General features: G+C 39.2%; 1 protein-coding gene across 1 annotated transcript; it reads left to right on the top strand.

Moving 5' to 3' along the window:
* Nucleotides 1-5,517: 5,517 nt before the first annotated feature.
* Nucleotides 5,518-19,242, top strand: rnf19a (ring finger protein 19A, RBR E3 ubiquitin protein ligase). The gene is made up of 9 exons (XM_037693310.1): nucleotides 5,518-6,355; nucleotides 11,536-11,744; nucleotides 14,269-14,413; nucleotides 14,943-15,105; nucleotides 15,426-15,540; nucleotides 15,689-15,847; nucleotides 16,666-16,885; nucleotides 17,085-17,228; nucleotides 18,018-19,242. The coding sequence occupies exons 1-9, from the start codon at nucleotides 5,730-5,732 to the stop codon at nucleotides 18,784-18,786; spliced, it is 2,550 nt and encodes an 849-aa protein (XP_037549238.1). The 5' UTR covers nucleotides 5,518-5,729; the 3' UTR covers nucleotides 18,787-19,242.
* Nucleotides 19,243-20,877: the final 1,635 nt, after the last annotated feature.

The following is a 20,877-nucleotide window of genomic DNA, read 5'->3' as shown; positions in this document are numbered from 1 at the left end:
GAGGCTTCGTCAGTCTGAGGCCTAGCCATCTGGTATTACCCAGAACTTTGTGTTTTTGAAACCATTAGTGAAAAGGCCAGACTTCAGGGGTATCTGAGGCAGGCTTGAAACACAAGAGTCAGGGTGGCTTCTGGGTAATACCAGATGGCTAGGCCTCAGACTGACGAAGCCTCTTGGATGAGGGGCGAAACGTTTCTTTTTAACAAAAAAACGAAGTCCAGATGACATGATTCAACCTTTTTTAGTAGCTCCTTTCACAAAACTCTTCAGTCTGAGTTTGAGACTCCTGCTGATCATTTGGATGTGATTTGTAAAGGAACTAGTTGGGGCATGAAGTCAGCCTGCTGCTAAGCTGTCTCGAGGGTGGGGTATAGTGATGTCAGACAGTCTGCAAGACTAATAAGAGATGTCGACTCACGCACTCAAAGCTCTCCACATCAACACGGCTGAGCTTTACATCTTGCCTCCATTGGCTCTGAGCTTCCAGCTTCATCACTGAAACCCTCATGATGATGAGTTATGAACAACCTGAAGCAGCTTAAAGAGAGGCTTTTTTTTTTTTTGTAGCCGTATCTCAAAACTGTTTTGTGATAGAAAAGACTGACTCATATGCACTGATCAGGGATGCAAACGGAAAAATGCTGAAGTACCTGTTCTCTTCTGGTATTACCTTTAATTCTGCATTTAACTAAATGTATTTGCCATTTTATTGTAACAGCTGCATGATTTTCCTACTGCAAAAATCCCCCGTACAGGCACTTTTGTTAAAGCGAATTTATCAAAATGAAACCAGACGTTTTGCCAAGAACAGCTCTGATACGCAACTCGCTCAGACTCTGTCATGTTTTCTTGTTGTCCCTTAACGTCTAACTGGCTGACAATCTGACAAAACGCATAAAGGAGTGGCGTCAGAGCAGAAGTGTTAAAACATAAAAAAAACTATTTGTGCTCAAGAGACTGTTCTGGTGACAGTTGTGTTGAACATTCAAGCTCATTTTGATTCACACATCTTTCCTTTATGTGACTTCTCTGTTTCATTGCCCTTGTCTAAATCTCCCTGATGTATTTTTAGTACAAGAGAGCATTGTTATTATTTGTTGTCTCCGTGTTGCTAAAGGAAGATGAATCTAATATCACTGATGACGTAAAAGAGAAAACATTTTTAGAGTATGTGGCGACTGGTGCTGCGTATTTATTGTACTGACTTGACAAATGAAAGTCGTCATGGTGTGAGATGGAAAAGTACCTCGTGTTGCTTTCTGTAGTCTTTATTGTTTAGTAAATACTGCTAAGACAAGCGTCAAAGACATCAGTCCTGACACGCCTGCCGTTCTCATTGTTGAATTTAAGATGTTTTAGTTTACAAGGCAAATATTAGGCTATTTAAAGATTTACTAAGCTACTGGTTTACTTACAGTACATGTGCATCTGAGGAGTACTAGACAGATATGACGGTTTCTCAGAGTTAAGTGAACAAATTTCTACAAAAAGTAGATTTTAATCAAATGAATGGGCTGTCCCTTTGGCTCGAAGCCATACAAACTGAATGCATTGTCATCGTCAGGAAATCTGTCCTCAACTTGGAATGCCACCGGAATATAGCGTACGTGACTAATACAGCCGACATCTGTTTTGTCCAGTCCTAGATTCAGATCTTTGTACGTGTGAGAAGGTATTCGTAACAAACTGGTGAATTAAAGTATACTTTTGTAATTTTTAATCCAAATTTGGATTCAAACATTTAGAAACGACAACGAAGAAAACATCTGTACACATTTTATAATTGCCTCAAAACAGCAGATTAAAAAACTACTCGTATAAAACTGAACGTTCTCAAAGCATCCTGAACGCAGGACTTGGACTGAGAGTAGGTAAAGTCTGAGGCCTGACGTGTCTCGGCTTAGTCACAAAATAGGAGAAGTAGACTGAAGAATATTCAAGTCATCTTAGAGGAAATGACAACGGTCTAACTAAAAAACTTGTGACATTTGACTGGACGACAGAAGAGCTAAATAAACGTTTTAATTTTGAAAAGTGTGGCAGCACATGTTTGAATTTAAAACAAGTCAGTTCTGCTGTGCTAAACACAGAGTTAATGTCATATTAAATCATCGTGACATCTCTTGCTTGCTAACATTTAATTACCCACAGATAGAAGTATATCCGTATTTACTGCACATGGGACAAACGAATTGAGAACTTTCCAGAAATAAATATAAAGACGAAACATAAATGCCTTTTCTGTCTGCATTGGTGCCACTTTGATCAAAAGTTAGTTTTGTGTTTAAATACTTCAGCAAATGAAGTGAGTTTTCAGTGGGAAAGTGTTTGATGTTTCCTGTTGAGTTTAGGTTGCTTTGCTGCTTTTTTACCTTAGAAGTTGTGAGTAAAAATAAAGTGGCTGTGGAAGAATGTTAATGTTGGTATTCAGTAAAGGCTTTTTAATTGGGCGTACCACATTCTCCCGAGGGCTTTTTAAATAGTCCAAAAAAGGGAAAATGGGTCTTTAGGAGAAAATGTTTGACATTCTCGTGCACACGAAGCCGGAACATTACATTTTCCGTTGCAGTTTTGTTGTGCACCTAATTGTCTCTTTTCAAAATTACAGGGACGGGGATTATTTTTGCCTTTTTCAGCACAGGAGCCAGCACGTTATTGCGCTGTGGTACCAAAGTACTGAACTTGCTAAAACCATTACCACTACTGCTCTAAGTGAGCAATATTATTACTATTTTTCCTGTTTCATTTCAACAAAAATTCTAGTGTGGCCTCATTTTGACTCATCTCCAACAGAAGACGTCTGGCTAATAACAGTACTGTAGAGCAACAGCTGATGTCAATTTTGTGATTTCTTTTTTTAAAGCTATCAGCAGAGTGAAGCTATTCAGCTGGCCCTTTTTTTTTGTCTAAAGAACTGGGACACCATCCCAGTGTGTGAGCTGTTTGCATGATTCCCCCTGATCCACTGAACTGAAAAACGCACTCATGCACTGACCTCAACCAGATGGAAAGTCCCCCTCAGTCTTTCTGCGTTGCATAGGCAGGATTTTCCAGTTTAATTACTCCACTGGAGTGTAATTTCACATTGACTTGTGGGTGGGTCGAAATTACTTCTCTGCCTTGTTAAAATTTCCTCCTGCTTACATGAGTTGCTTGGTTTATCCAACATGAAGACATCCCACTTTGTTATGATGTTGAATTATAACATGAAAGCATCACTTAAGTTGCTAGCTAAGCCTTTCGGTGAAAGTGATCTTAAAGGCTGCTAATTGTTGGTGGCACTTCAAATAAATCTTAAATTTAGAAAGCCAACACTTTTCTTTTTACAAGCTGGCTGCTGTGCCTGTAGCTTGATGAGACGTGATGTACATGGTTTTTATTTTTTGCCTCACCGATCTTGAGCTTACTTCCCGTTCTCGCAGGATTAAATTTAATTATGGGACAATATAAGAAGAATCTGTGTGACTTTATGTTGAAGTATTCAAACTAAAGCAAACACATTTGTTGTCATGGGTACATAAAATACAAACGGTGAAGTCAGTGTGTTTTAGTTAGAGTACATTAAAATCGTGATCTGATAAGTGAATTATTTTTAACACCGGATACCATGCCTCATCTAAAAGGATGTTAGGTGATAAGTCTTAATCACACATCTGATTGAAATAATTAATGAAAACTAACACTGGAATGGCTAAGTTAAAAAAAAACAAACTGATAATTGTAGTACTTTTAGCCATTAATCAACTGCAACGTAATCATTAAAAAGTAAATATTTTATAATTTGATTTTGTTTTTAAACATAAATGTTTGAAAACATTTGCTGCGTGACTGTTTTTGTTGAAAATATCTCTCCAAAAAAACGTGAAATTGATCATGTTTACATTTGTGTTGTGGTAAAGTTATGTTGCACAGACATTCAGATCGTCGATCAGTCATATGCATCTCCAATAAGCCACGCCAGACCATTTGTAATTCATAATTAGACATAAGAACGATCTTTAAATGTGATTTATTTGTTCTGTGTATTTTAGGCCTTTTCTGTAATATTCCTGCTCAACAGATACGTTTTTTTTTCTGCAGCTTAAGAAGATTATGAGGCAACAATATAACATCTCCAAATGTGGTCATGTTTGTATCTGTATCTGTTTCAAAGAGCTCCATGCTGAAAACTTGCGTTATGTGCCTTCAAGGGCTGCACAGGGACAGTCCAGTGTATTGTAATATTTGACGTGCAGCATCCTCAAACATAAAAGGAAGTAAAGTCATTGCTGAAATGAATAGAGTCATTGCAGCGTTAAAATGTGGCTTGGGGCGGAGCTGCTAAAAACATGTTTTTACAGTTCTGCAACTAAAGCGAGCACCAGTCATCTGACCTCAGCTTACTCGCCATCCTGCGGTTAAGAAAACTGCAGCCAGTCACGTTGGGGTTTGTAGGTTTGCAAAAATGCTGCCTCAGTTGGGATCTGCAGTGGATTTATAATGAGTCACTGTTTGGCTCCTGAAGGGATTGTCTTGAAATTAGTTCCTAAACCTAATTTTCGAGCACCTAGCTGTCACAAAAACAAGTTTTGTCTTTTGTAGCTTTAGGCTTGAGGATTGTCAAACATTCTGAATAATTTTTTCACATTAATGTCAACAACAAAACATTAAAAATGTAGACTTTTGAAAGACCATTTTATTTGTTTCAAACATGTTTTATTTGCCATCTCTTCAGTTCACCTCCATAAAACTGCAGGCTCAGTCTTGTAGAGTGAAGGGGTTATGGTGATAATAGTGTCTTACTCTATCCTTTACAGGCTTTCACAAGATTGTACGCTCGTTTATACATCATAATATCAAGTGCCACTGTTGACGCTTGGGATAGATTGTCTTGCTGGAAAGAAACCAGAGAGGCACTTTGAGTTATTTTAGTCTACTTTGTAGATCAGTTAAACTCTTAAAATTTCAGCGCTAAGCAGAAAAGTGTGTATGCAGAACATGTAAATCTGTCAGCTGCTGTCATGTTTGTCTTTGCATCAATGTAAGTAAAGTAGTTTAAAAGCTTGCGCTTCTTTTGTTTAATTTAGTGTAACACTTAAAAATATATACTGTGATAAAACACAGCTGTCATGGATGCTAAGTTACCTACAAGATGTTTTTCGAACCATGAGCAGCGGAAGCACTTCATCTGCTCTCGAAACACAAAACAGCTGTGGCCACATCTAAAATTATTGTAGAAACAGAATTTTGTCTTGCACTTACTAGTACCCATTCCACACAGAAGAAATTCAGAAATCTCTACATCTGATAGAAACAGAGGCCACAGCCTCACTGTTGTTTTGTCTTTATCATCTCAATTTTAATTATTTTTCTGCATTCTGGAGAGAACATATATGTTTCCAAAGTTTTTGTTTTTGCAGCAAAACATTAAAAGTTAATGCACTCTGCTGTGCTACAATGCCTGATCCTTTTCTGTGTTCTTTGTCCTTGCAGGCTCATGTCCTACATCAAACCTTCTGCGTCTCAGCCTCAACAGAACCTCATCCACTGTGACTTAAGCCAATCACAGACCACCAAGCACTGACTTGTGGATCTCCTTCACATGGTTTCTGCCGCTTTGTCAAGTTGAGGGCAGCCCAGTTCTCTTTGTGGAATCTTGTTTTCTTCTTCCTTCCTTTTTCTCCTCCCTCATCCCCTGTCTTCATGTGGTAACTGTTCATTAAGACACTAGTGGCGCCTCTTCTGGTGCGATGAGCAGCCTGCACCAGCAGCATCATGGCAGCACAGGCTCAGAGCAAGACATCCCCTCTGCTGCCTCCTCTGTCAGCCTCCCCTCAGTTAGAAAGAATCCCAAAAGACGGCGTCTGTCGCTCCACTCACTCTTTGGACGGAGATGCAGACCTGATCGCGACTCCAAACGCAAGTCGAGGACTCTGCAGCCTGGAGCTGGAGCTGGAGCTGGAGCTGGAGCGGACGGCGTTGTCACTATTGAAAACCTACAGTCCGAGATGAGCCATGAGAAAACTTCCAGCCAGTTGCCATCGGATGTGGCGTCGACATCATCGGGTCCGGGGTCTTCGTCAGAGCTTCTGGAGTGCCCCCTGTGCCTGCTGCGCCACACACGCGAGCACTTCCCAGACATCATGACCTGTAGCCATCGCTCCTGCGCAGACTGTCTGCGACAGTACCTGCGCATCGAAATCTCAGAGTCCCGAGTCAACATCTGCTGTCCCGAGTGCGCGGAGCGCTTCAATCCCCACGACATCCAGATGATCCTAGGAGACCGGGCCCTCATGGAGAAGTACGAGGAGTTCATGCTGAGGAGGTGGCTGGTGTCCGAACCCGACTGCCGCTGGTGCCCCGCCCCCGACTGCGGGTAAGAGCAGGAGCTGAGATATTGAAAAATATAATCGTTTAAATAATTTTAGGATCAATTGAATTTTACAAAAAGCTTTTTGTCTTTTAGGCACAAATTGTTAATGGAACTGAAGGGTAGGAAGACATTTAAAATATAATATTTAGAGAAAACAGTTGTGTTACCTAATCTGAAGTTGATCCCTTGATTCGGCCCTCCTTTAACTTTGGTCAAAAAGTTTGTTTTTAGTTCCTTACATCAGATTAAAAAAACAATACACAAGCCAAAAGATAACCACAGCTTTCTCACTGACGTCTAAGTTAAAAATGACTCCTAGCTACTGTATAATCAACCTATTTTACTTTAAGCGTTATAAGGAGTTTGTTCTATAGTTGCAAACTGTGGGAAATATTTTATTACTAATCATGATTCAGACTCAACAGGAAATAAAAGCATCAAAACTGTACGTTATCTAACACATTTCATGTTTGATGTTTTCGTTGCTCTTTAGTCTGATCACTAGTGTAAAGATTTACAATTTTTTAAGTAAAAAATAAGTTTCTTCAAATATGAGGAAAGTAAAAAATCGCCACACAAAATAAAACATACGATTAAAAGGTGAACTGTTTAATAATTATACATAACATAGGAAAGAAATTTTTTATTTTTTTTTTAGATCAGGCTGAAAAACCTTTCAGCACGTGTTGAGTTTAAAAAGTGCCTTTTTTTAGTTCTATTGTTTCTTGCAGTTATTTTTTCCTCTTCACTTGGTGGTGAGTGCACAGAGTTGAGGTCAGTTCAGGGTCTTGTTCGTTGAGCCTGTAGGGACTCAACAGTTTGCTCACGAGACGCCACGTTGTGACTAAAGCTGTGCTCGCCCAGTTTCTTCCGTCTCCTGGTCTCACCTGCTGCACAGGTTGACTGACTCACTGCACACAAAACATACTGCACATTTACTCTTTCAAAAGTCTCTTTTTTTTGTCTGTCAGATCCTGGTTAAACCGGTAATGTTGCTGTATGCCTTTGAGTTTTGATTCACTGGTTTATACATGTATATTATAGCTACGTGAACTTCACTGCTTCTCGTGGTTTTGTTTCATTGACACTTCGAAGCATTACCCATTGGAATAATGTTGCCTCCATAAGTTTACTCTCAATTTTCAAATAGCTCAGTTTGAGCTAAATGACAAACTATTCATTGGTTAAAGCTCATTCTCATTTGATATAATCTTTGGCTTTGTTGGTTAGCTAAGAAGCTAAATTTTCCAAATGTTAAAATGCTCATGTGCTACATAAAAGATTGTCTGTATGCTGGTTTTACAGTGACGTATATATGTTATTACTGTTGTAGCACATGTTAATTTTATTTGATCAACATTTGGTAGAAATTCAATTTTTTGTAGGATAAATATATATTTTCATCTCAGACCCTATTTTTTTCTTGTGATTGGGGTAAAATATGAATGGATAAAATAAAAAAACATCATGCTAATTTAAGTAAGAGTACTGACTGTGCAGACATCCACAACAAATTAAATTAAAAAAAAAATTATATTTGTAGCTTTCAAGTTTAGATTATTGTGAGAAACTTTGAGGAAAATATTATCTCACCAGAAATAAAGTCTAATATGTTTTGCTAAAATGAGACAATTAATTGATTTTCCAATGCTTGTGTTTATGTCCAGTTAACTCCCCTGGTGACGATCCTTTAATCACAACTTTCTTGGACCAGCTCCATGTTGAAGTATTGAGAACAAGCTGATAATTGTGCTACAGATCAATAGAATTGGAAAGTCTCTGCTCCTTTGTGTTTACAAATTGCTGTTTTCAAGCCTCATGGGTTTATTTGGCTTATTAGTAAAACTGAGCCTTGACCTTTCTTGCAGCCCAGAGTGCAGCATCATCACCAAAAATATGTGTGAACCTGTGTGTTGTCCACAATACTGCAGTTTGACATGGGCCTGATTGCCCATAAACACTTTATTATTGTAGTTTAAAAAGGTTGTTTGTCTTTAGAAAGATGCTGTTTGTGGAACAACTCACCACTTCTGGTATTTTTATTTTTATTTTTCATTCAACCTTTATTTATACAGGTTAGTCTCTCGAGGACTCATTTACAAGAGAGACCTGTTTTAAACAAAGAACACAGATGACAACAGTGGACAATCATATAAAAAGAAAAGTAAATAGAATAAATTATATAAAAAAAAACCAAAAGCATCTACATTATAAAGCGATGTAAAATACTAAATTCAGGAACATGCGCTTGTTTTTGCCTTGAACTTAGCAGTTGTTTAAAATCCCTTAGAGAGGTAGACAACTTCAGATCTTTTTGCAAGGTGTTCCAGGAAACAGGAGCAGAGTAAGAGAAGGTCCGTTTACCTAGTTCAGTCCGCACTCAGGGAACACTGCATGTACTAATGTCCTGAGAGCGCACGCTGTAGCTGCACTCACGCAAAGACATGTAGGAGGAGATGTATGAAGGCAGCAGACCAAGAAGTGATTTAAAGATTAAAATGTACCAGTGACGGAGTCTGTGTGAAGTTAATGATGACCAGTTAACCAGTGAATACAGGGTACAGTGATGGGTATGGTAGTTACAGCCAGTTATGAATCTTAGTAAAAAACAAAAAAAAAAAGGGTAAATGAAAAAAATAAATAAAAAATAAAATTGTGCACCATGATAGACAGCATCCAACATCTGCAGGGTGCTTGTAGGAGCATTCATGTAAATAATGTCATCGTAGTCAATGGAGGGAAGGAAAGTAGCAGCTACAAGGTGTTTTCTAGCATTCAGAGTTAGACAGGATCTATTTCTGAAAAATAAACCCAGTTTTACTTTCAATTTCTTTACCAAGTTTTTGACATGAGGCTTAAAAGAGATGTAAATTGACCAAGATACCTAAATATTTATAAGAATTGACAAACTCAATAGGAACACCATTCAAAGATAAAATAGAAGGAAGAACCGCTGGTACCAACTTCCTGATTGAAAACAACATCCCTTTGGTTTTATCAGCATTTATCACAAGTTTGAAACAGAAAAAATAAGTCTGGATGATGTTGAAAGCAGACTGTAAAAGCTGGAAAACCTTAGCAACTGTTAACAACAAAGTCCATGCTCAATGGACTTAGCAACTTCTAGCTCAACCATAAACAACTGTGTCGTCGGCATAGAAATGTAAGGCTGCATCAGGGATGATGTGACTTACATTACTTATGTACATTGTGAAGAGGGTGGGTCCTAAGACTGAACCTTGTGGAACACCGTTATTAACAGGTAACTTTGCTGTAAGAAGTACCATTATGTTGAACACATTGCCTCCGATCTGAGAGATAATAGCTAGCAAATACAAGCACTTTTACAGCATGACTGTCCTGTGTTATCACAATCACGTACCTCCTGTCTGGTTCTCAGGTGCATCAAACTATTTCACATCTCAATACAACATAAGACTTGGGTTAAATAAACAGAGTAGGAACTAAAATGAAAATTTTAGTGACATGTTTGTGGTAAAACGGAGTAGTAAAGATGCCAAACTGTCCATTTGGAAATCTCTCATCTGGTTTAAAGCTTTCACACGGTTTGCCATCAGTTTACTCACTGATGTGTCACTCGGGCTGTCTGGAAACTCTCCATTGATTTATTAATTTTTTAATGACATGCTGCAATCCAACCTTCACTGCTGGGCTGTTGTAGCTCATGTCTAGGAATAAATCAGCTGAATATAAGAATATTTTATTATTTTATTCATAATGTATAAGAATATTCAAATATTTCAGATAGTTAATATACGTTACAATATCTTGAAAATTACAAGTTCAGCGGGTAGGTTCGCTTAAAAAAGTTGAATAAGTGCAAGTGTTTTAGCTTACGTCAAACAAAGTTTCTTAATCTATTATTTGACAGCTGTGTTTATTAAATGCAGGTTAACATTATCAAACACAGCTTTGCTTTTGTTTGTAGCTGCATGTGCCTTGCCAAGTTAAGCAATTTCTTGTTCAACAGTAGGTTCAAGTTGACTTTATCATTTTAACAAAATCAACAACGCTGCAATCTTTTGTGCGTCTCATGTCCAGCGCTACTACGAATACACTACAAAGACAACCGTACAGGAACTCTAACTAAATATTAATTTAGAAGAGTCATGGCTTGCTTTAAATTTTTCTTTGCAAATAGTCATTTGCTATTACAACAGGTCTGTTGGGTTAAATGTAAGTATCTGTGTGTATCAGTCAGCAGCTGATGCGTTTGTGTTGCCCTGATTAAACTGGCGCTGCAGAATTACATTAACAAAAGTGTGTGAGATGATCCCAGGTTTTCAGTAGATTAGAGGATGCTACATATTTTCCAGTTTGTACGTCAGTGTTTGTTTTTCCTTTGTCATCTGTTCTTAGTGTTCCTGAGACAAACATGATGTGGAATCATGGAAAGATGTAGAAGTCTCATTTATCAGCTCGAGTTCTAATATTTATTGTCTTGCAAATCTTTTAGTGAGCAAGGCTGAGAAAACAGTAACAACTATATATATTTTAAAAGCACGCACGGAAAAGAAACCCATTCACTCGGTACGTGTGCATCTAAAGAAATTAGAATTTTGTGAAAAAGTTTAAAAAAAAAATCCAGTCATTTCAGAAAGTGAAACTTGTAGATTACACATGGAGTGAAATACTTCAAGCTTTTATTTCTTCTAATTTTCATGATTATGACTTACAAATAACAAAAAACCCAAAATTCAGCGTCTCAGAAATTTAGAATATTGTGAAGAGGTTCAAAACTCATGATGTCTCGCCCTAATCAGCTGATGACTCCTGGACATGAGCTACAAATGTCTCATTCCTCGAGTCGAGCCACTCCTGAACCAGAGACGACATCACAAGAGTCTTACCTGGACTGAGGAGACAAACTGGACTGAATTGCTCCAGTTATGCTGTTTCCTTTTCAAAAGCAGCTCAATTAAACCGTTGTAATGATTGATCAGATATAATGTGGTTAAATGTAGTCGTCTAGATTTAATTAAACCTAATGTATCGTTGAAGCACAGTTTAAAGATGACTGAAGATCTTAATAGCTGTTGAAGCTGATTTTCAGTTGATCAGCTCCGTCTTTATTCTGATACACTTTTCTTCTCTGCCAGTTAAAACACTGCATCCCATACTCTATTAACAGATTGTTTTTTAAAATATTTTCCCTCTTCTAGTTATGCAGTCATAGCGTTCGGCTGCGCCAGCTGCCCAAAGATCACCTGTGGGCGTGAGGGCTGCGGGACAGAGTTCTGCTACCACTGCAAGCAGCTGTGGCATCCCAACCAGACGTGTGACACGGCACGACAGCAAAGGGCCCAGAGCCTCCGACTCAGGGGTTTCAGGTCATCGTCTCTCAGCTACAGCCAAGAGAGTGGAGCAGCCGGTAAATTATTGATGCTTGTTTACTAATGCACTCAAAAACTAACCTGACTTGTTCTTTTGTGTTTACACCCTCAGCACACCCACAACATTTTTAAACATCACTATTGTGATTCCAAGCATGCCAAAGGGTTATGTGTAAAGGTTAATCTGATTAAACATGAATTTTTTGTCCCCTGCACTGTCCCCCATGTTCTAGTCCTCCTCTTTGTGTCAGGGGAAAACTCTAGAGGTTTAGGTTACATCATTTAGGCCAGGGGTCTGCAACCTGCGGCTCTAGAGCCACGTGTGGCTCTTTGATACCTCAGCAGCGGCTCTTTCAGGCTTTGAACAAAACGAAAACAGAAATTTATTTAAACGATTAAAGTCCACTTCCAGTCTCACAGCATGATCTTTCTTTCAAAACCACCAGAATTTTTTGGAATATCTTTAAGGCAAGTTGCTGAGAAGTAACTTTGATAACACTAAGAATAAAACACAAAAAACAAAGTCAAAGGAAAGTATTTATTTTTTATTTAAAAGTGTAATTGGATATCCAACAAACTGGCCTAATTTATAGTCTTTAACTTTATGCTTTAAGTAGGATACTTAATTCTTCAACAATTAAAAGAACTCTCATCGGCCTGCGGAGTTCATGTTTTAATTTTTATTAAATTGTTAAAAATTATATATTTTGTCCTTCTTTACATGAATCTGATCTTTTCTTTTGTATTAAAATGTAAAACTATAAATAAATGTTAATAATAGTAAGACATTTTTCTTTTTATAATATCACCCCTACTGGCTGGAAAAGCCATCTTCAACAAACTTCAGCACGATGGCTCAGTGGTTAGCATTGTTGCCTCACAGCAAGAAGGTTCTGGGTTCAATCCCTGGTTGGACCTGGGGTCTTTCTGTGTGGAGTTTGCATGTTCTTCTCGTGCTTGCGTGGGTTTTCGCCGGGTACTCTGGTTTCCTCCCACAGATTAAAAACATGCATGTTAGTCTGCCTTCAGGCCCAGGCCTCCCTTGTAGAAGAGATCTGTGAGCTCAATGGGATTTGCCTGGTTAAATAAAGGTTAATAAACTTGTAGTGGCCCATGGGCCACCAGTTGATAGTACACAGTTCTTGCAGGTTCTGTGGCTCTGGACATCATAATTAATAAACAAAGTGGCAAAAATGGCTCTTTTTATTGCAAGACCAGAGCCCTGGTTTAGGCATTCCTGGGAATGTACTCATCTAAACCAAACATTAATTTCAGCAAGTTAAATGTTCATAAACACAGTAATAAACAAATTAAAGTTTAGAATTTCATCAATACTTGACAGTGAATATGTGGATCAGTTAATTGGCATTAACAAGGACCCTCCTCTGGGAGATTTGTGGTCCAGTCTGACCCTGTTGAGCAGAGGGAGTGTGCACCGTTGGTTCAGCACTGAAAAATAAGATTCTGCTTCACAGTTTAAACAGTTTTAGTTTGTTCCAGTTGTTGCTATTTTCCACCACTGTCCAAATATTTTTAAATAACCTGCTTTTTTCTTTTTGTTGATAGATGAACACATCGATACAGGCTTGTTCTTTTTACGCACCCTGAAACAGAAACATGTGTCGAAAACCAACAAACTTACCATTGCTTTGTTTTAGTGATGAGTTGTTAAAAAAAAAAAAAACATTTGAGTCACATTATTGTACGTGTCCAAATGGTAGAAATATTGCTGTTGTGAAATATAGATACAAAGACACTAGTCCTGTCGCGATAAACAATAAATCAATTAATCGCATGATAAATGAAAATTATCGACCTCATTTTCATTGATCGGGTTTATCGTTTCTTCGTCACTCTCTTTCTACTGAAGACACTGGACGACAAAAGGCTCAACCCTGACCCCTCCCTCTTTCTTCTCTTTAAAATCTATTTTAATCGTCTAAAATTGCGTTTTTGGATCGTTAAAAGCAGCTAAGCTGAGAAGCTAAGCTACAAGTTAAGCTAACAGGCTGACCTCGGAGAGGAAAAAAACCTCAGTCTTGTCGAAGTTCCAAAATTCACGGTTGAAACCTGTGCCTTCATCTAAAAAGTTGTTTCTCTCTGCAAAAAGAAACTGAGAACTTGTTTACTTGGTTTTTTTTTTTAAAGCTTTGTGTGAACAATGCTATGCTAAAGAGCTCAAACCACACCGAACGTTTGCCATTTTGAGAACCGAAGAGAGCCAGCCCATGCCACATCAAGGGGCCTCCCTCCCATTTTTCTTAGAGACACACAGCTGGCTCCCTCACCATCCATCCTTCGGTTTAAACAGTCTTATACTGCCATCCAGTGGTCCAAAAAAGGTGCTACATTTAAAACAAATTAACCAACATTTCTTCTTAAATTTGACAATATCTATTAATTATTGTCAAATTTCAAACAAGACTATTGTTTATCGCAATAATTTCTGAGACAATTAATTGCCCAGCAAAATTTGTTATGGTGACGGGCCTAAAAGCCACAAATAAAGCATGCTCAACATAAATTTTGGCTAATTCCTTCGCTTGAATCTGTCGACCCAAGGTGACGACATCAAACCGTGCCCTCGCTGCTCTGCGTACATCTTCAAGATGAACGATGGAAGCTGTAATCACATGACCTGCGCTGTCTGTGGCTGTGAGTTCTGTTGGCTCTGCATGAAGGAAATCTCCGACCTGCACTACCTAAGGTGAGAAAACACGATGGAGTCGAGCTTTAAATTTGTTGTTTTAACCTTGAGCTCAGCTGGAAAGTCTCACTTTTCCTTTCAGTTTCCCAGAAGTCGGCGTTTTATTTATCAAATCCATTTTGTTCTTTAAAAGATAAATGTTTCTTAAAGTATGCTTGAGAGGTTGAGCGCTCAGCGTTTAGACGGGTTTTCAGGATTAAAATTAAAGTTAAAATTAAATGATACAGATTAGTTTATTTGTGCCCAACGCCTGATTATTTGCAGACATAGTCCATGTTTTTTGTCATGGAAACCAGTGGTTAATTTGTCCTAACAAATAGAAGATTAGAGATCAGCTCAGATGATCGACTTGTCCTTGCGTCTTTTTTTTTTTTTTTTTTGTCCCCAACTTATCTGATTACCTTGTTAAAAAGTTATTTGGGTTCCTGGCTGTAGGTTACTTTGGATGACGGTCTTTACAATTATTGTAATGAAATATAAAGTCCTGATCAGGTAGTGAGCGTGGCTTCCTGTCTCTGTGCCCCCTCAGTCCATCGGGCTGCACCTTCTGGGGGAAGAAGCCATGGAGCAGAAAGAAGAAGATCCTTTGGCAGCTCGGCACGTTGGTGGGAGCACCTGTGGGCATCGCTCTCATTGCTGGCATCGCCGTCCCGGCAATGCTCTTCGGCATCCCAGTCTATGTGGGCAGAAGGGTGAGTGCTTCTTTCTACATCTGAGGATCGTTACGTACCAGAAGACAAACCTAAAAATGGTGTGGCTAGTTTGTTAAAGTCACATCTCTGAACACACACACGATAAATAAATAACTGCATGGAGTCCAGCTACCACGAGAAGGTTTATTATACATCATTTTAATGTAAGAAACCCAGTTTCTATGTTCTAAAGTATTGAAATAATATCTAAAATGACAAATAAAGTTTGTATGTTTGCCAGCTTTATAGCAGAGAACACTTTTTTTTTTTTGCTGTTTCACCATTTCCAGCTTATTCTGCTTAACAATTTGTCCCATCAGATTCACAATCGTTACGAAGGCAAGGACATCTCCAAGCACAAGAGGAACTTGGTGATAGCTGGCGGCGTGACGCTATCCATGATCGTGTCTCCTGTTGTTGCTGCAGTCACTGTTGGTGAGATCATTTTCCTCTTTCATTTTTTTTAACTAATCTTTGCAGCATTATCTGTCTCGTAAGTAATTAGTCTTAGATTAGATAAAAATACAAAGTTTTGTGATAAAATCAGTTTAATGTATTGAGCTCAGCCTTTCTTATGCTGCAGGTATTGGTGTTCCCATCATGCTTGCTTACGTGTACGGCGTCGTCCCGATCTCTCTGTGTCGGAGCGGAGGTTGCGGGGTGTCTGCTGGCAACGGCAAAGGGGTGCGAATCGAGTTTGATGATGAAAATGAAAACGTAGGGAGCGGAGCAGCAGCCACAGGTGAGAATATCCTAATTATTATTGCAAAGGAACTGCGCAGGAAAGTTATTCCAAACATTTACACCAATTGAAATACTAAAATGATTAGTATAACGAGCAATACACAGAATAATGCAGCATATAGTGATTTGTGACATTAAGATTAAAGCTCATCTATTTTCCTTCATGCTTGTGATTTCCACACGTACTATGATCAACTTGAGTGTTTTGAAAACACCACCAGCTACTGTATTTAGCAAGTTGCACCAGATGTTTTTGAGCGTGTTTACTCTTGCACGTAATGTCCATGTTTGTGTGCTCTGGCACGCAGGAGTGCTCAAGGTTACGTCGCACTCAGACAATTATTTGGGTGTGTTTGGCGATGTGAAGCGTTTGTTTGAGGTTGAGCTCTGTTTGGTTTCTCTGGAGATGTTGAGTGTGAGAGAGGCATTGTTTGTTTTGTTTTCTGAAAACAGTGAGAGCTATAATTAATGATCCAAATGACAGCAGAGACTTTGACCTTTCTGAGAACATGAGATGTGAATGACAGTAAGAGTTTTAGTTCTGGTAATTACAACAAAACTCTTCATGTTTCCTTCTCATGGCTTCTATCGTACATGTTTTTGATGCATTCACTTCACTGACATTTGTTTTTAGGTTTTTGCCACCAACTTTTTGTACATTTCCCTCACAGTTTTTAATAGAACATGCTTACAGTACCAGTGTTTCATTAGAACTGTAGCTAACTTTGTACCTCATTATCCTTTTTTAACTTGCTTTGTCAAATCAAATTGTTCCATAACCAAATAGTCTTTCCTTGTGTCCACTTTTCCTCCCAGACACCACCTCGGTGGCGGAGACTCGACTCAACAATCCGAGTCTCGGGGACGGGGCGAGCGTCGGCGGTTTGATGGGTTTGAGTCTCAGCGTCAGCGGGAGCCACATGGAGCGCTGCGGCGTCAGCTCCAATCAGCGGGACAACATGAGCGACAACGCCAGCACCACGGCCCTCGCTGGGACCAGCATCACCGGCAGCCTCTTTGGAAGCTGCTACAACCGGTAATCCTACGCACCCGAGTGGCCTCAGCACAGTTGCACATGTTGATTTAAGTTGTGAACAAAAGTCTTACGCAAAATATGTGAAGCGTTTGTGTGAATTTTATCGCTACACAAGTACAGGAACAAGGATGATGACGTATTTTTAAAAAGTATACAGCAAACGTAAAATTGTCATTTGGTGTCTTTGACTGTTTTTCAGGATGGAAGTGCAGGCGGACGTCCAGAAGGAGCGCTGCAGTTTGAGCGGCGAGTCAGCCACCGTCAGTCTGGGGACAATCAGCGACAACGCCAGCACAAAAGCCATGGCGGGATCCATCCTCAACGCGTACGTGACTTTGGACAGGTTAGTGTTCAGACTACGTGCAGCAGATAAACCATCGGGCTGTACCTGGTGCCTTAGACATGTTTCACCTGCTGTTATAGAAGCCGCTTGGATATTTTTGTGCATTACTTGTAAAACACAAGTTGGCTGCAAAAAGTGTTCAGACTTGAGATCGCCAGCTGTAATTCAGGATTATTATCATGAACAGTAATGTTGAATACAGTATGTATTTATAAAAATGTATTACTATTATTAGTGGTTCTTGAAATGTTTTAAAATGCCTGGATTTAAAGTGCTTAAAAGCATTTGAAAGTACACTTGACACCTCATGCCTTCTGCAGTCTGTAATGCTCCTATTGACAAATTAAACTTGAAACATGATTAAAGTGTTTTATAAAACCAGGATAGGTTCGCTGTACTGTACATGCACGCTTTTTATTTTAAGATTTAACACATGTACAAAGTGAGCACTGATATCCTTTTGGACCGTGATTTATTTTTAAGCTTAAAATGAGAGGTAATGTCGAAGAAAAAAAATGTTTAAATGAGTTTGGAAAATACAATTCTATTTTACATTACCATGAGCCAATATTCAAGTACTTTATTTATACTGTAAAGTCCTGGAAAAATGTTTTGAAAACTACTTTGGATAATATCCTGATGCATGCTCAATAATCCAGGTAGAAAAATCTAAAAAAGTTAAATCTTTTGTTTTTTGAATGTCCAGAGGACCAGATTTAACTTTTTACTTTGGATAATGCAAAAGAGCCCTCTAAATGATTTAATGTTACATTTAACAACATTTTGCAGAGACAACAGCCTGGAGGCACCAGGAGATTTGGAGTCCAAACAGGAGAAGGTGAGACACGGCAGCGCCAGCAGCAGCCTCGATGAAGCTAGCTGCAGCAGCACCTCCGGTGTCAAAGGAGCCAGTGGGGGTGTGTGTCTCTGCTCGTGTCCCTCCAACTGCTGCTGTGGTCAGAGCAACATCCACTATTCCCCTTTGTCTAAGAACAATTTACCCACAGGAGGCAAGAAGTGCAAAAGTAAGCTTTTACAAAGAGCAAATAGTAGCAGCAGCGGCCAAGAAGAAGGGAAACTGAATGAAACCAGAGGGGATGTCGATGCTCAGCTTCTGGAGCAGCGCAGCACCAACTCTTCTGAGCTCGATTCACCCTCCCTGAGCGGCAGCCTCCCCTCCGTGGCCGACTCGCACTGTAGCCACCTCTCATCAGAGCTCAGCTGCTCAGACCCCGAAACCTCCCGACCCAATCATCTGCCTTGCTCTGCCCAGATGGACCCCCTTACTCATCATCCCACCATCGCACCCTTACCTGAGGTGGAGCACGACCGCCTAGAGCATTTACCGCCTCAGAGTAGCCATGCAGCTTACAGCCACCGCCTGCTGTCTTCATCTCCACCTGCTTCACCCAGAGAGAGGAGCAGCGGGGCATTTCTGTACATCAGTGAGGAGAGCGCTGTCGCGGAGCCAGAGAAGCTGGTGAAGGAGGTCGTCAGAAACTCCGCTGCACAGCCTGTGAGCCCAACAAGGAAGCGATGCATACAGACGGACATCTGAAGCAGTTCTTCGCCCACGTTAGCGCTCGGCTAATTTCAGCGCCTCGTGCAGGTTGGGAAGCTGAAGGTCAGGGTTACGGACGCATTACTGAGGTAGTGTGGTGTAAATGTCGGTGTTTGACAATAACAGAGGGTTGAGATGGAAGTCGGGAAGAGATTTGTGGATGTGAGCACAGTTAAGTCGAAGAAAATCACTTGGATCTCTGATTGTGACAAAAAGGACATTTCAGCCAGTTGGTAAATGTTTTTAGAGCAGCAGGCCTGATGCAAATAGAGATGACCGCAAAGGGATGGGTGGATCGCAGAAAGTACCACGAGACGCTGCAGTCAAGTGTTTTCTACACCCGAATGATTTTCTATAATCCCAGATCGGACCTTTTCTTTCTGATGCTAACAAAGAGCAGACATAGTAACACTGACTTGGAACAAAGCTGCTAATAGAAAAACGTATTTAATAATCTGCAAATATTTGATTTTCCTTTTTTGTTTTGTATGAATCAAAGAATTTGTCCCGACTATGGTCCACCACTGTGCCGCCAGTTCACTTTTTTATTTCTTAAAAGTAGCTGTAGAGTTTATCAGTGGGACCATTGATAGAGTAGTTGGTTTAATTTCTCATTGTCAGATTAAAAAAATATATATATCATGATAGTTTTTGTTTAAGTTGTGATTCATGTCTTTTCTCTGTGTTTCGGGAGAGTTGGTGTAAAACCTGAAGCCCTGTTTTGTGTCCAAACTTTTTAGTGTAATCGAACAGGAACTGTACTGAGAAGTGATGAATCTCAGTTTTATTTAAGTATTGTGGCTTCAGGCAAGCAGCAAACTCCTTTCTGCAGAATTTAGTTCACACAAAGATGGACTTAAAAGTGTTTTCCTATAAAACAGAACGTATGAAACTGTAGCACGTCTCACAACCTACAGGGCTCGTTTTATTAAGAGGTCACTAGAATCTGAAATTCTACCAAACAGTGTGTTTGCAATAATGAAATAAGCTTTTTAAAGTAACTAATGTGAGGAAACACCAGCTTTTTGTGATTTCCTTTTTGTGCAATGAGAACCTCTTTTTTATATCCAAGCATTCATCCTGCTTCACACTCAGACGTGAATGCACAGTTCTGGTGTAAAATGGTTGATTTTTGCTACTTCTGTCCAAATGAAGCTTTTTGATTTTCAAAATTAAGGTTTATTTTAACTCGAGGCTTTTCTTAAATCATCTCAAATGACAGATGCAAGTTATTTTATATTTGTTGAACCTGCAGTGCCTTTTTGGGGAAAACTTTCTGTGTATAGTGCTTTTTTTAATTCATTATGAGTCTTCATGTTATAAATACAAAAGTGTTGACATTTATAAATGTCAGAAAAATGCTACAAATGAACACAAACTTGACAATAATCACCCACGTTTCAGTTTATCCTACCAAAGATTGACTTTAATTTTATTTAAAAGTTGACCGGATCTAAATATTGTCCACAAAGACGCTAGAACATTAGATTAAACCAAAACTTTTATTTACATCGACTTTTAAAAAAAACCTTCCCTTGACGAGCCAACGTTTATTTGGAAAATAATCTTACACATTTAATTTATCCAAAGCAGTTTGAATCAAGAATCAGACTGCAGTGACAATAAAGCTGCATCTTTTTGCGGCGTGACGTCAAGCAGCTGAGTTGAGAGCATTCTGAGGCAAAACAGATTTTTATTGCAGCAGCAAGAGTTTGATGCACCTCCAGGTCAGGATAACCTGATTGTTAAAAATGTATTTCCTTTATGTTAGTATTTAAAAACCAGTGCCAGCTCTGTTTTTATATTTAAAAAAAAAGGTGTATTATGTTTGATAACGTCTCCTTTTCCCAACTATCCGCTTCAGAATGTGCATGTAAATGCATATTTTAAAATAAAATTTAAATCCAAGTCTTGTTTGTTTGTGTTTTGGTGTCGTTTACCTTCTGCAGCAGGAAACTAGAGTTTGACCTGTTAAGGATTTACATCAGATTTCAGTATCTGCTTCTGACGACATGACTCTTTGTCTTTCCAAATGTCAGGTTATGTCTCTTCGTCCACACATCGTTTAATAAGATTACCCTTCAGAAA

Source organism: Nematolebias whitei, chromosome 19, assembly GCF_014905685.2.
Source record: "Nematolebias whitei isolate Nwh7 chromosome 19, NemWhi1, whole genome shotgun sequence".
Lineage (NCBI taxonomy): Eukaryota > Metazoa > Chordata > Actinopteri > Cyprinodontiformes > Rivulidae > Nematolebias > Nematolebias whitei.
This window is presented reverse-complemented; position numbering and strand designations above follow the sequence as displayed.

Excerpts from the sequence above, each read along its gene's own strand:
- rnf19a (XM_037693310.1), top strand. The coding sequence starts at position 5,730 with ATGAGCAGCCTGCACCAGCAGCATCATGGCAGCACAGGCTCAGAGCAA. Across the intron at positions 15,848-16,665 it reads GAGCGGAGCAGCAGCCACAG|ACACCACCTCGGTGGCGGAG; the intron begins GTGAGAATATCC and ends TTTTCCTCCCAG. Across the intron at positions 16,886-17,084 it reads TTTGGAAGCTGCTACAACCG|GATGGAAGTGCAGGCGGACG; the intron begins GTAATCCTACGC and ends ACTGTTTTTCAG.